The following is a 13080-nucleotide window of genomic DNA, read 5'->3' as shown; positions in this document are numbered from 1 at the left end:
ATTTCTTAAAGGAGACAGTCATGTTCGGTGTGATTAAAAATGGGTATTTATACAGCCGTCCAGAGGTTCGTGCTCCATAGAGGATTGACCTTTGACCTTGCTGCCTGAGTCCTTCCACACAAAACAGTCAAGCTCCTCATTTGGGCAGTGCCAGGTTTGGGCTTCAGGAGCAAGCCGTGCCAACTCTTCCTCGATGCTATTCTACATCTGGGATTTCAGTACCTACAGGGAACCAAACAATAAAGGCTGAACTTTAAGATTCATTGTCCACATATTTTGTTTGGGGATCTGGAAGGCCTGAAGACTATTTCAAGGAGTTTTTGAAAATGTCCCCAGGAAACGGGGGAGAATCCACCAATGTTCTTTGAGTTTGGCTGGAGCTCTGAGCACTTTGGTTCCTGGTGACACCCCATACCTGGAGCCTTCCCTATCTTAAGTGGTCCCTGGCTGGAGTCCTTCAGGGAAGAAGGGGGCGGGGTATCTGGGGATAGATACATCCGCACAAAGCCGCCTGTTTCCCCACCAAAGCCCTGAGAGGCGGAAGAACCAGTGCTCAGCATCTGGCTGGTGTTCAAGCGCTCTCGGGGCAGGCTTCAGGCAGTTTTGGGTCATTTCGAGCCCATTTTGCCTGGAATTGAATGTAAGGGCAAGCTAGGGTCACCACCTGCGGGCCGGGGGCTGGGCAGGCCACACACGCTGAGGAACGTGGAGGCCGGGTGAGTTAGAAAAATGTGACCCCGAGACCCTGAACGCCGCCAGGCTCCCTCTCCTGTGCTCCACCTGCTCGTCAGCGCCCAGCTGCCAGCCGGCCATGGCCAGCCCTGCGCCCTTAGTGGCGTCCATCAGCCACCAAATGGTGGCTCTGCAGACCCTGCAGCTGCTGCAGCAGGAGTGGGGCTGGGGCGACGGTCCTAGCGCCCCCGGAAGCCCGCGCGGCTCGGACCACGTGCCCGCCGCCCAGGCTCGTCGCTCAGGCCAGATGCGGACCCGGAGGGGGCTGGGACGTGGGGTCGCGGGAGTGCGGAGCTCCCCCGAGGCTGGCGGGCTGCGGGGCGCAGAGGGGGGCGCCGAGCTGCTGCCCTTCCCCCGGGACCGCGGACCCTGCACCCTGGCGCGGATGGCGATGCGCAGCGCGCTGGCCCGCGTGGTGGACTCGACCTCGGAGCTGGTCAGCGTAGAGCAGACTCTGCTTGGGCCTCTCCAGCAGGAGCGGCCCTTCCCCATCCATCTGAAGGTGAGTTTGTCCTGCGGTCCCCTTGGCCTGCAGCGTCTGGATGGAGTGAATGGGACACGGAGGTTCAAGCAGGGTGTGGTCAACCTTCTGTGGGCGGGGAAGAGGGCAAAAGGAGACAAGCGCTGAGGACTGGCTTGTGTGACAGAGAGCTTGAGAACCAACCACCTGGGGTCCCCCTGGAACTAGATCTGAACCGGGATATATGTGTGTGTGTGTGTGTGTGTGTGTGTGTGTGTGTGTGTGTGTGTGTGTGTGTGTGTGAGTGTGAGCTGAGAACCAACCACCTGGGGTCCCCCTGGAACTAGATCTGGACCGGGATATATGTGTGTGTGTGTGTGTGTGTGTGTGTGTGTGCTGGGGGGGGGGGCGTTGAGGAGGAAGAAGCCTTGTCAACTTGTCAAGACCTACCTGTCACATAAGTCATTGTTTTTAAAACTGTGGAAGTCAGCTGCCCCTCCCTCCTCCTCCAAGCTTTTCAAAGACTTAAGAACACTTTAAGTCCCCAGCTGCATATATTATGATGGCATCATCCACGTTTATTTAAAGTTCCTTCACACTCGTGATTCACAACTATTTTGCATAAATCCAGTTCCTCACAGAGTGCAGAGACCTGACAGAGAGCCTAAATCCTCATAAAGTGGGCTGAAGGCAGGTGGTCCCAGATGTTGACAGGCTTGCTAATAGTAACAGGGACTCCTGCTGAGTCAGCTGATATGTAAGGGCAGACCTGGAAAGACAGCTGAGGTAGGCTGGGGTCCAGGGTTTTGGGGTCCAGTCCTGGCCCTGCTATCAACTAACCTAATTGTGCTTTGTTAATTGTATTGACTTGACATGAGCTAGGGTCATCAGAGAAGAGGGAACCTCAATTGAGAAAATGCCTACATCAGATTGAATGTAGGCAAGTCTGTGGGGGCATCTCTGAACTAATGATTGATGTGAAAGGGGAGTGGAGAGACAACAACTCACTGGTCCTGGGCTGTACAAGAAAGCTAGCCGAACAAGTCATAGGGAGCAAGCTAGTAACCATAGTTCTTCCATGCCCTCTGATTCAATTCCTTCTCAAGTCCCTGCCCTGACTCCTGCATGAAGGGCTCTAAACTGTAAGCTGAAATAAATCCTTTCCTTCTCAGGTTACTTTTGGTCATCATGTTTATCACAGGAATAGAAAACAAACCAGGATATAGGTCACAACTTTTTGGAACCTGCTGGCTCTCAAGTTGTGGCCAGGAGCATCATCTTGTCCATCCACTTGGGAGTCCAGAGGAGATGGGGTGTTGAGGAGAGCTTGGTTCATTCCTTAAGGGTTGATGCTATTCTTACTCTATTAGCCAAAAGTTTGCAATAAACTAAATTAAGTTGAATCATAGGCTGTAAAAAAATTCAAATCAAACATCACCAAGCAATGTCTGATGCAGGGGTATCTTTCTCTCTTCCTCCCCCCACCAAGAAAAAATTTAAATTCTGCTAATGTATGACATATATTTAGTTGTGAATTACATACTAATCTCATTGAGTTTAAGATACAAAAGAATGTGTATCTCAGAACTGATGAAATAAGTGCCTTGTAATAATATTAGAAATATGTTAGAAATACATGTGTGTACTAATTGTTTTGGGCTCACTATGACCAAAAGGCTGATGGAAATAACTTAAAGGAGGATAGGTTGTTTTGGCCAAGGCTTCATTCACCTCTTTTATTCTTTGATGACACTGGGGAGTTAACCCAGGACCCCAAGTATGCCAGGCAATAACTCACCCACTGAGTTATTTCCCCAGTGACAGATTTGTTTTTGGCTTACCGTTGCAAAGAGATTTTGGTCCATTCTCTGAGGGAAGGCATGGTGGAACAGCTTCTTGGTGTCAGACATCACAAGGACTTGGAAGCAGGGAAGGAGTTGGGTAGGTGAGGGCTAGGGCTGGTCTTTAGTCTTCAGAAGTCTACCTCCACCATATAGGCCCCACCCTCTAAAAGCTGTGCAGCCCTAACCTCAGTACTCATTCACTGGTGAACACTAAAAACAGGACCCGAGGGTATTTTTCATATTCAAGCTGTAACAGTGTGATGTCAGATGCACAGGACGAAGACAGGCTGGCAGCTGGAGATGCTGAATGATCTGTCTTGCCGAAGGTAATCTATGGAGGCTTCTTGGGGAAAGCAACTTCTTTTTCTCTTTTTTAAATGACTGCTTTCCACATTGAGGGGCAGGGAGACTGTGTGATTCAAACCACAAGCACTGATGTGGTTGTCAACTGCAAGGAGTTCAATTTAGAAGAAGGGCAAAAGTGATTCTGGACACTTTGGGCCAGACGGGGAAAGGCCTACATGGCATTCTGTAGCCCTAGAATACTAGAGATATCAGCCCCAGAAGGCTGGGTTTCAGTGTGAATCAGGAACAAGAACCCTAATGCCACTGGCATCAAGATTGTGGTGTTTTGTTCAGTACGGTGGCCACTCATACTTGGTAATCCTTTAGATATTTCTAATGGTCATGTAAGATCCTTAGCATACTCTATTCCTTTCCAGGTGTCTTCATCTAGATCTCATTTATCTTCTGGATAATTGAGGCCAATGGACCCAGATATCTTTCTTTCCCTCTAAACTATTGTGTGTGTGTGTGTGTGTGTGTGTGTGTGTGTGTGTGTGTGTGTGAGAGAGAGAGAGAGAGAGAGAGAGAGAGAGAGAGAGAGAGGTATGTGTGTGAGTGTTGTGTGTGTGTGTTCATGCTGTGTACATACACATAGATGTGGAGACCACAGATCAATGTCAGATATCTCCCATGGTTACTCTCTACCTTTTTCGGAGGCAGGGTCTCTCACTGAACTGGAATCTCACAAGTTTGACCAGATAGGCTGACTAGTAAGCCTCAGGGATCATCTTGTCCCTGCTTCCTTGGTGGCCCTGGCCTTACAAAGGGGTTACTCCTCACCTGGTGTTTTGTTTGTTTGTCTTAATACGGGTGCTGAGGATTTGAACTTGGGTTCTCATGCTTACTGAGCCATTCCCCCAGTTCTTCCACCCATCTTTCTTACCACCTCAAACAAATCAACGTTTCCCTCCCATCGGTTCTGTCTTGTCCTACTGATGTGAATCCTTCACTTGTCTCTACATAGACTTTCAACAGAGAAGGGTTCTCAGCCCTATGAATACAATCTGTAGTTTCCTACAGGTACATTATGATTAAGTTTAATCTATAAATTAGGTAAGAGGTTAACTACAATAACTGAAAATAAACTAAAATACTTAATAACAATGACAGGGATAGGTCATGTGAACACTCCCCTCTCTAATCCCATTGTACTGCCTTTGCCGCTGTGATGGCCCAGGATAATGCCTGCCTGTGGTAAGGTGAATGACAGAGACTTATGACTTAGCATTAGGCACCTACATAAGGCCTCTTTACACCAGGTCTGCCATGTAGTAACATCTTTGGCTAAGGGAACTAATATACAACTAGAAACCTGGGCAAATGGCTGATTAATATCCTGGTAATGGTGCAAAGGGCCATTGCAAGAGTACACCACACTGAGATACTGCTGAAGAAATAAAAGGTCATGGTTGTCAGTGGCCATAGCTAGCAGACTGCTTGTTACTTGAGACAAAATTGTGCTTTTTGTGGTCCAAAGGCTAGTTTATTTACAGTTTTATAATAGTTTATAATGTATATATGTTACGATAAATCTTTCCGCCAAAAGCCGCTGAGCCCCACAGCCATGTGTGAGCTTTACGCTAGCTGCCTGCCTGAGTTAGGCCCAAATAAATACACAGAAACTTGTATTAGGTTGGCCAATGACAAGGATTCCTCATCTGTTAGCTCAGTCTCAATTATCATAAATCTATATATTTTATAAGACTTATTGGATGCCTTATTGGCGTCCCTCCTTGCCGGTGGCTCACATCCTGCCACTGGAGGATGCGAACGGGTAAAAAGAGACCCTTCCTGTTTCTCCTTCGCTTAAATATGAGTCTCCTTGCTATGTCACTTCCTGCCTGGATCAGAACTTCTCTACTACATTTCCCAGAATCCTCTTTGACTCCTAGTTCCGTCTAACTTGCTGTTTCATTGGCCAAACAGTATTTTATTTAACAATCAATAAGATAAACATACACAGTGGTACTTTCCCCATCATATATAACATGAAAACTTTCTGAAATGATATTTTGGGGAAAGAGGCCAGAAGGCTCTAAGACAGAGCTCTGCTTGGCTACTGGGCAGGAACTCCACAGGGTTTGATTGCATTGAGAGCTGAGTCTTGTTTGGACAAAAGTCCTTGCCACTGGTCTGTCCCACTATAAATGGTGCTATATCCAAAGCCAAAGCCTGAGGAGGCTTCACTATGACCCTCCATAAGTAAAGATGCTGAGTTTCCTGTAGACGATGGACTCTTTGTGGTGATTGGTACACGCTTGTGTTCTCCACTGTATTTCATTGACGCACAGTTAAATATCTATTCAAGCATGGCCTTGGGCTCAGGGCCTTGTGAACTTGGAGTTATAAGTCAGATTATGGTGAGGTTGAGGAAGTTCCCAGCTGTCCACAGTCCTCTACGGCAGAAAACACTGTTTCCATTTCACTGATAATGTGCTGTGGAGAATAGGAATGGGTCTGGGGTCATGTTTGTGGTTAGCTCTGCCCTGGATTGTAGAAGAGGAGCTGGTGTGCTGGCTAGGCAGATGTTTAAGGGCAGGGAGTTCTGCAAGAACCCCAGCAAAGGTTTCTTTTCTTCTTCTTTCTCTGTTTCTGCCTCTTCCTCTGTGTATATCTCTGTCTCTGAGTCATAGGCTCCTCACCATTTTCTTTGCCTTCCTATTTGCCTCTCATCCTGTCCTTCCTGCTCTCTGTAGATACTGTTAGGAAGGGATGCAGGGGGAAACAGGAAGACAGATGCTTGTGAGGCCATTGGAACTATAGCTTGGGATGTGGCCATTTTGAAAAGAATGAACTTAACTCTGACATCAGTATGTTGCCAACCAAAGTTATACAGATCTCTGAGTGACTTTGGGGGTGACATGGCAGGTAAAAAAGGTCACCTTTGGGGCTTGAGGTGGTGTTTCAGTGGTAAAGTGCTTACCTTATACACTACACACACATCACACACACACACACACACACACACACACACACACACACACACTGATTGAGGATGATACCTGACATCAATGTCTATCCTCCACATAACATCCACACGCATTTGCACACACACATGAACGTGTACCTACACCCACTTGTAGGTTGTTCAAGCATCATCTGTATTTAAGAGCCTGTGACATCACACTGTGCTTCTGGATTTATTGCCCATCAATGCTGCTTTGAGAAAGGAAGCCCTGAAGCTGGTGCCCGCTCACAGATGCCTCCTGTCTTCAAGCCTTCAGTTCCTAAGGGAGTGTTTATTTTCCGTAAGATTCTGCAAAGGGCTGAACTTCTCCCTTTTATGGGCATTACAGGTGCAAAGAACTTGAAGCCATACTTCATTTCAGATTAAAAAAAGATACTGTTCAAACATTCCAGACATATGCATTATTACTAAACACAATATCCAATGCAAGAAAGCCCTAGGGCAGCATTGTTCCTAAGAGACCTTCATACTGAATGAGAGCTCAGAGCTGAGGAAGGGAGAATGCCTCTAGGCAGGCCGCTGATTAGCAGGGGTGTCTGGACACAGATAGTCCCCGATGCCAGCTATTAGTAATTATATTTTACAGATGAGAAAATGCATTTTCTATAGGTAAAATGGATTGTCTGAGGGTGACCTATCAAAGAGCAGAACCAGAGTGTTGATGGCTATTGCTTTGCCCTTGAAAGAATGGACTCTGTCTGCTCAGCAGGAGGCCCTGACACCCACGAAGGCCTGATGGCCATGCTTAGTGATATATTCACAGGTGCTGGGAATTAGTATGTTATCTTTGGAGAAGGCTACTGTTTTACCTATTACAGGACAGAGTAATAATAATAATAATAATAATAATAATAATAACAACAACAACCATTGTTTTAGAAATCGTGTTAGACTGGAGAGTTGGCTTAGGGGGTAAAAACCCTTGATATGCAAGCCCTATGATCTGGCTTTAATGCCCAAACCTGTGGTGGAAGGAGAGAATGGACTGCCAAAAGTTGCTCCCCCACAACCTCCACATGCACTCTGGCATGTATGTGCACATCAGTGTGTGCACATGTGAGTCTGTGTGTGTGCGCACAAACACACATCATAATACACTTAAATAATGATAAATAGTTGAAACTGTAATCTCCTTGAAGTAATTTCATTGTATGAGCATGGCTTCCTCTAGTGTGTCTGCATGAATTTTTGACAGTAATGCATGGGGCACACAGTCGAAAGGACTCACCCAGTTTTGTAGGAACCCTGGACTGGGCATTGATTCTAAGTGTATAAAAGTCTGTTCTTCAAGAGGATTCAATTTCTGCAGTTTTCCCATGAACCTCTGCCGTGTCCCATGTGGCTTGGGTCTAGAAACCGTGGTTAGGAGCAGTGAGGGAATAAACAAAAGTTACAGAGATACATGGAGAGTGAAGCTGTTGGTTGTGTTCTGCTACACATCTTGAGCTTGGTCCTTGTGGATAATGGCTTTGCCCATGAATCTAAGACCTTCACAGTCCTCAACAGGCCATGCCCATGTCAAAATACACACCAACTCAGGGCTTCTTCCTGTCACTACAGAGTTTTTCAATTTTCATTGCGTGTTTGGGCAGATGATTCTCCTCATGGCATTATCAGCTCTTTAGAGACAGGGAAATGTCTCCTTGACCTTATCCAGTGTAGTCAAGTCAAATAACTTGATGCACATTTAAAATAAATTTGCTACTTTATTAGCTGAGTTAAACAGGGTTAAACTGGTACCCCACTAGATTCGTTAAGATGTGGGAGGGGAATCTCAATGCACTTAAAAAGTCAGAGGTGCCTTCAGTTTGGACCACTGTAGCCATCGACACATTTCATAGGCAGATTCTGAATTACAGAATGCTTTAGAGGTTCCCCAGACTGTTTTCAGTTGCTCAGGTATGTGGTTCTAACTCTGGCAAAGTGCTCAAAATGCTGTAGTATATTGCATCATTTCTGTGGTGTCTGGGATTTCCTATATAACAGACACAGGAGAATATGGTTTGTCATTGAATGGAAGGCACTAAGAGTGAGATCATGGCCAGTATTGATCTTGTGTGTTTCTACTGAAAGCCTCGTAGCATTAAATGAGCCTTGACCGTGTGTCTTGGGATTCCAGTCTTCTCCAGCAGGAGCAGCATTGATTTAAGACAATGATTGGTGTATTCAAAGTTGGCACTTAGCCCATCTTGAAACAAAGAGAAGAAATCACCTGTTTTAGTTCTCCCTCCCCCTGGAATAAGAGTCACGTGGAAGGCCTAATCATTTGTTTTCATTGACTGTTACTGTATTTTAGAAAGGGTAAAAAGGACAGACTGTACTAAAATAAAGAGACCTTGCAGAGTTTAATCAGAAGTCTACCATTCGCCCAGACCCTCAGGGTATTTTATAATTTTCCCCAAAGTTGCCCTATTTGAGTCCTTACATAAGTAAATGTGAAATCAACTTCAGGTTTCAGGCCCATGAGTTTATTTTATTATTTTTCTTTCTTTATTTTTATTTTTTTGAGATAGGGTTTCTCTGTGTAACAGCTCTGGCTGTCCTAGAACTCCCTCTGAAGACCAGGCTTGCCTTGAGCTAACAGAGATCTGACTACTTCTACTTCCTGAGTGCTGGGATTAAAAGTGTGCACCACCACCACCTAGCTGAGATTATTTTTCAATGCATTTTAATCTTGGTTGGGGATGAACAGGCACACATGGGTCTCAGCTATTCCCATGGCACGTCCTTGATCCTTCCACTTTGTACTTAGATTGGATTCCTTCTGTAGAGCAGCTGAACAGTTTCCCTTGAGGTGGATTTTGAGGGGAAACAGTCCACAATGACTTTCTCACTACAAACAATATGATTCTGCAGTGTAGGTTGCCCTATCAACTGTGAAAAGGTGATTGTGTGAGACCCTGGCAGCTTCTGAGCAGAGATGAGAAACACATGAAGGTAGGAAGGCGAGGATGCTTTGCAGAGCAAGTTAAGCCAAGTTCTGTGTTTGTGCATACTGGCATCCAGGGACAACAGTACACAATCCTGCCTCAGCTCCGGGCTTTCACACTGGTCCTGCTGCACTGCAGCAAATTATACTTGTTTTATTTCCCAGGAAATGCTGAAAAATAAGCAGAAACCCAAATCCTTCTTACTTAAGTGACGGTGTTTTCTTTTGAGGAAAATAGTTTCCTTTTCTATACAGAATTAGGAAGAAACGCTGGCCCCTCATTCTCTTAGTGACTTGGAAGAATCACCATGACCAAGGAAACTTATAAAAGACAGAGTTTATTTGGGGCTTACAGTTTCAGAGGGTGAGTCCATGACCATTACGGTAGGGATCATGGCAGCAGGCAGGCAGGTATGGTGCTGGGGCGTAGCTGAGAGCTTACATTTTGAGAAAACGATGAGGCAACGAGAAGGACAGCTAGCTGGGAATGGTGTGGCCTATTAAAACCTCAGAGCCCACACTCAGTGACACACCTCCAACAAAGCCATACCTCCTCATCCTTCCTAAATATTTCTACCAACTAAGCATTCAGATATATGAGCCTATGGGGCCATTCTCATTTCAATCACCCACCCCACAACCTTCCCATTAACTCTCAGGCTTCTTTCCATTGGTAGGGAGTGAGGGTGGTGGTGGTATTTTATGCTCCCCCCAAACAATTGGGTTTAGCTTAGGAGCTTTCTGATATTTTTACTTATGCATATAGGTATTTAAATTTGCATATCTTTCTACTTTCCACAATCTTTGTTTGTTTGTTTTTTGAGACAGGGTTTCTCTGTGTAGTCTTGTAGACCAGGCTAGCCTCAAACTCACAGAGGTCCACCTACCTCTGCCTCCCAAGTGCTGGGATTAAAGGTGTGTGTCACCACTGCTGGGCACTACTTTCCACAATTTTGATACAATATTTCTGTGTGTGTTCTTTATAGAGTATTTTCTAAGTTCATTATTTAGAAGTTCTTTTTAAAGTCATGTGTGTTTGGGAAGATAAGTTGCCTCACTGATTTTCCCCTGCTTGTGTTGTGATTGTTGTATGGCACAGACTTCCAGATGTGTTAATATATGTTCTGTGATGATATGCTGGTACCAGATTCCACAAATATTCCACATGTCTGTTTGATTATTCCTATTGGTTCAAACTAGTCCTATCCAATCTGCACAGTATATGCTGCATGATTTATTTTGTTGCATGAACTACCAGTTTGGGCTTTTTAAGTTTTTGGAGATTGGCATCCCACTGTGTGGCCCAGGCAGGCCATGTCCATTGTGTTGTAAATCCTATAGTGAAATCTTGAACATGGTAAATATCGAACAGTAAGAACACAGGCTATTTTTGTATTTATCACAGCTCTTTTAGGCATAAGTAACAGAAACTCAGCTTCAGCTGGCTTCAGTAAAAATGACAGTTCGTTAACTCAGCTAGATGAGAAATCCTGGAGTTCCCTGTTTGAGTGTAGCTGGATCCATATAGTCAAGAAAGGATATTAGAGTCAGTCACTTTTAATCTTGTTTTTGTGGGAACTTAATCCATTTAGCCAATGACTTTGGGGGTGACTAGCCCTATGGGTGTGGCTTTCTCTGAGTACATGACAGATAAACTGAGGAAGGGTTCATGTGCCCTCTCTCTTGGTGTGGTTGGAGCCGGAGCAAGAGCAGTTGGTGCTCTTCCCCCTTGGGCAGAACCGCTGAATGAAGTCAGCTGAATCACTAGCAGCATCTGCTTTGTTCTGTATTCATGAGTTTGTCTTTTCATTGCAACCCTTAATAAATTGGTGAATAGACTTTTGTGGGTTCTCACTACATATGGCACCCAACATGGGGTCCAAACCCATGGCCCTGAGATTAAGAGTCTCATGCTCTACTGACTGAGCTAGCAGGGCCAGTGGCATGCTGGAAGTGCCCTGGGGCAGGTCGCAACAAGCTGTGGGGTTCAGCGAACAGAGCATCTGCTGCTGAAAGGGACCTAAATGCTGACAGGCCACACAAGGCAAAGGGCTCCAGCAGGCCATGTGTACTATCCCTTTTGCTTTGGAGACATCCTCATTAGTACTTTGTCCTATAGGTTACAAAATGTTCTTAAGCAATCCTGGTCAGAGAGAGCTTCCCTCTTCCAGTCCAGTAGCAGTGGGACCAGTGGCATTTGTTGGTCACCTGTACCTGACCACCTGTACTTGACTGGGTGTGGTCACTCTGTCCATCTCTGCTGAGTTCATTTGACTAGGTGTGATGCATGCTCACGGACCTGGAGGTGGGATTGGGTCAGCTCTGGTCAAACCACCCTCCTAGAGCTAATGATAGAGAGGGTAGTTCTCTGAGGAAAATCTGGAACTCAGGCAAGGGAAGCAAAACAAATGTTCACATCATCAGTCTAATTTCTGGTCCCTTTGCTGCTCATTGCAGGATAGTGTTGAGTTTAGAAACATCTGCAGTCATCTGGCTCTGCAAATTGAAGGACAACAGTTCGACAGAGACTTGAATGCTGCGCACCAGTGTCTGAAGACGATAGTGAAGAAGTTGATCCAGTCACTTGCTAATCTCCCTTCGGACGCCCATGTGGTTGCCTGTGCTTCCTTGAGACAGATCTTACAGAATCTCCCAGATGTATGAGCGTGAGAGTCAGCCAGACTACTGCTGGCCCTGCTGAGAGAACTGGATCCTTCACCTTCCTAAAAAATTAGCAGTGATGGGTGTTTATATTCCCCAAAACACTTGATAGTTCATATCTAAGTCTGACCAAGAGCGCCTGTAGCCTTCAGCATGATAGCATGGCGAGTGCACATATTTTTAAAGTTGTACTGCATATTTTTTAAGTATGTTGACTTTCTGCTGATTTTCTGACTGAAATATAGTTCTCTTTGTGGAGAAAATTGGAGAAAATATATATATCATATTAAGCATTGGTTTTGACTGAATGATATTTGAACCTATATTTGTATTATTGTGGGCTATAAGGCTTAATACAGATGTATATATTAGAAGGACCATGGCTCTTCACATTATTGTGAGTGAATGGGACATTTAGTGACTGACATATTCTGTTTGCTGGGCACTTCATTATAGGCAATGACAGTGCTCTTTAGTTATAGAATTACAGGTGTCAGTCATTGTGAGTCATTTGCAAGTTAGCACTGGGCAGAGGAGCTGCTTCTAAGCCTCATACCACTATATACTGATCTGTATATTTAAAATGATAAACTACGGGTGTACCACGCTTATGTAAATACAAGTACATACTATTAAAATATCAATGTGGAACCATCTAGCTTCTCTTACAGTTTCTAAACATTCCAATAGGAAATAAGAAAGTGCTGCAAAAAAGAATGAGGGGGTGGGCGCTCTAGCCATTCTCATTGCAGAAGGTGGTCTCTGTTATTTTTAGTAACAATTATCTACACATGCGTTCTTTTGTTCAATGATGACTATTCCTGGAGCTAAAAAGGGCCTTCCTGCCTATGCTGTGCAAGTCTGTGGTGGAAACAGCACCAGGTTAGGAGGTGGAAGATCACAGTGGATATGAATGGCTTGCTTTAGAAAAAATTAATAACTGGGCCTGTGTGGTGAGGTGTATCTGTCTAAAATAAGTGTTAGTAATAAGCAAAGCCTCTTTGGTTGAAAAGATTTTTTCACACAATATATTCCCATTTCCCTCCCTCATCTCCTCCCAGATAAAACAAAATCAGAAACCATATTATACAAGCAAAAGACCAATACGATAAAAAACCCAAACAAAGAAATATGAGGCAAA

General features: G+C 45.0%; 1 protein-coding gene across 1 annotated transcript; it reads left to right on the top strand.

Annotated features, from left to right (window-relative positions):
* Positions 1-811: 811 nt before the first annotated feature.
* Positions 812-11942, top strand: LOC100753133 (deleted in lymphocytic leukemia 7). The gene is made up of 2 exons (XM_027390049.2): positions 812-1234; positions 11736-11942. The coding sequence occupies exons 1-2, from the start codon at positions 812-814 to the stop codon at positions 11940-11942; spliced, it is 630 nt and encodes a 209-aa protein (XP_027245850.1).
* Positions 11943-13080: the final 1138 nt, after the last annotated feature.

This window comes from Cricetulus griseus (genome assembly GCF_003668045.3).
Source record: "Cricetulus griseus strain 17A/GY chromosome 1 unlocalized genomic scaffold, alternate assembly CriGri-PICRH-1.0 chr1_1, whole genome shotgun sequence".
Classification (NCBI taxonomy): domain Eukaryota; kingdom Metazoa; phylum Chordata; class Mammalia; order Rodentia; family Cricetidae; genus Cricetulus; species Cricetulus griseus.
Note: the sequence above shows the minus strand (reverse complement) of the source record. Positions and strands in the feature narration are given on the sequence as shown.

Excerpts from the sequence above, each read along its gene's own strand:
- LOC100753133 (XM_027390049.2), top strand. The coding sequence starts at position 812 with ATGGCCAGCCCTGCGCCCTTAGTGGCGTCCATCAGCCACCAAATGGTG. Across the intron at positions 1,235-11,735 it reads CCTTCCCCATCCATCTGAAG|GATAGTGTTGAGTTTAGAAA; the intron begins GTGAGTTTGTCC and ends TGCTCATTGCAG.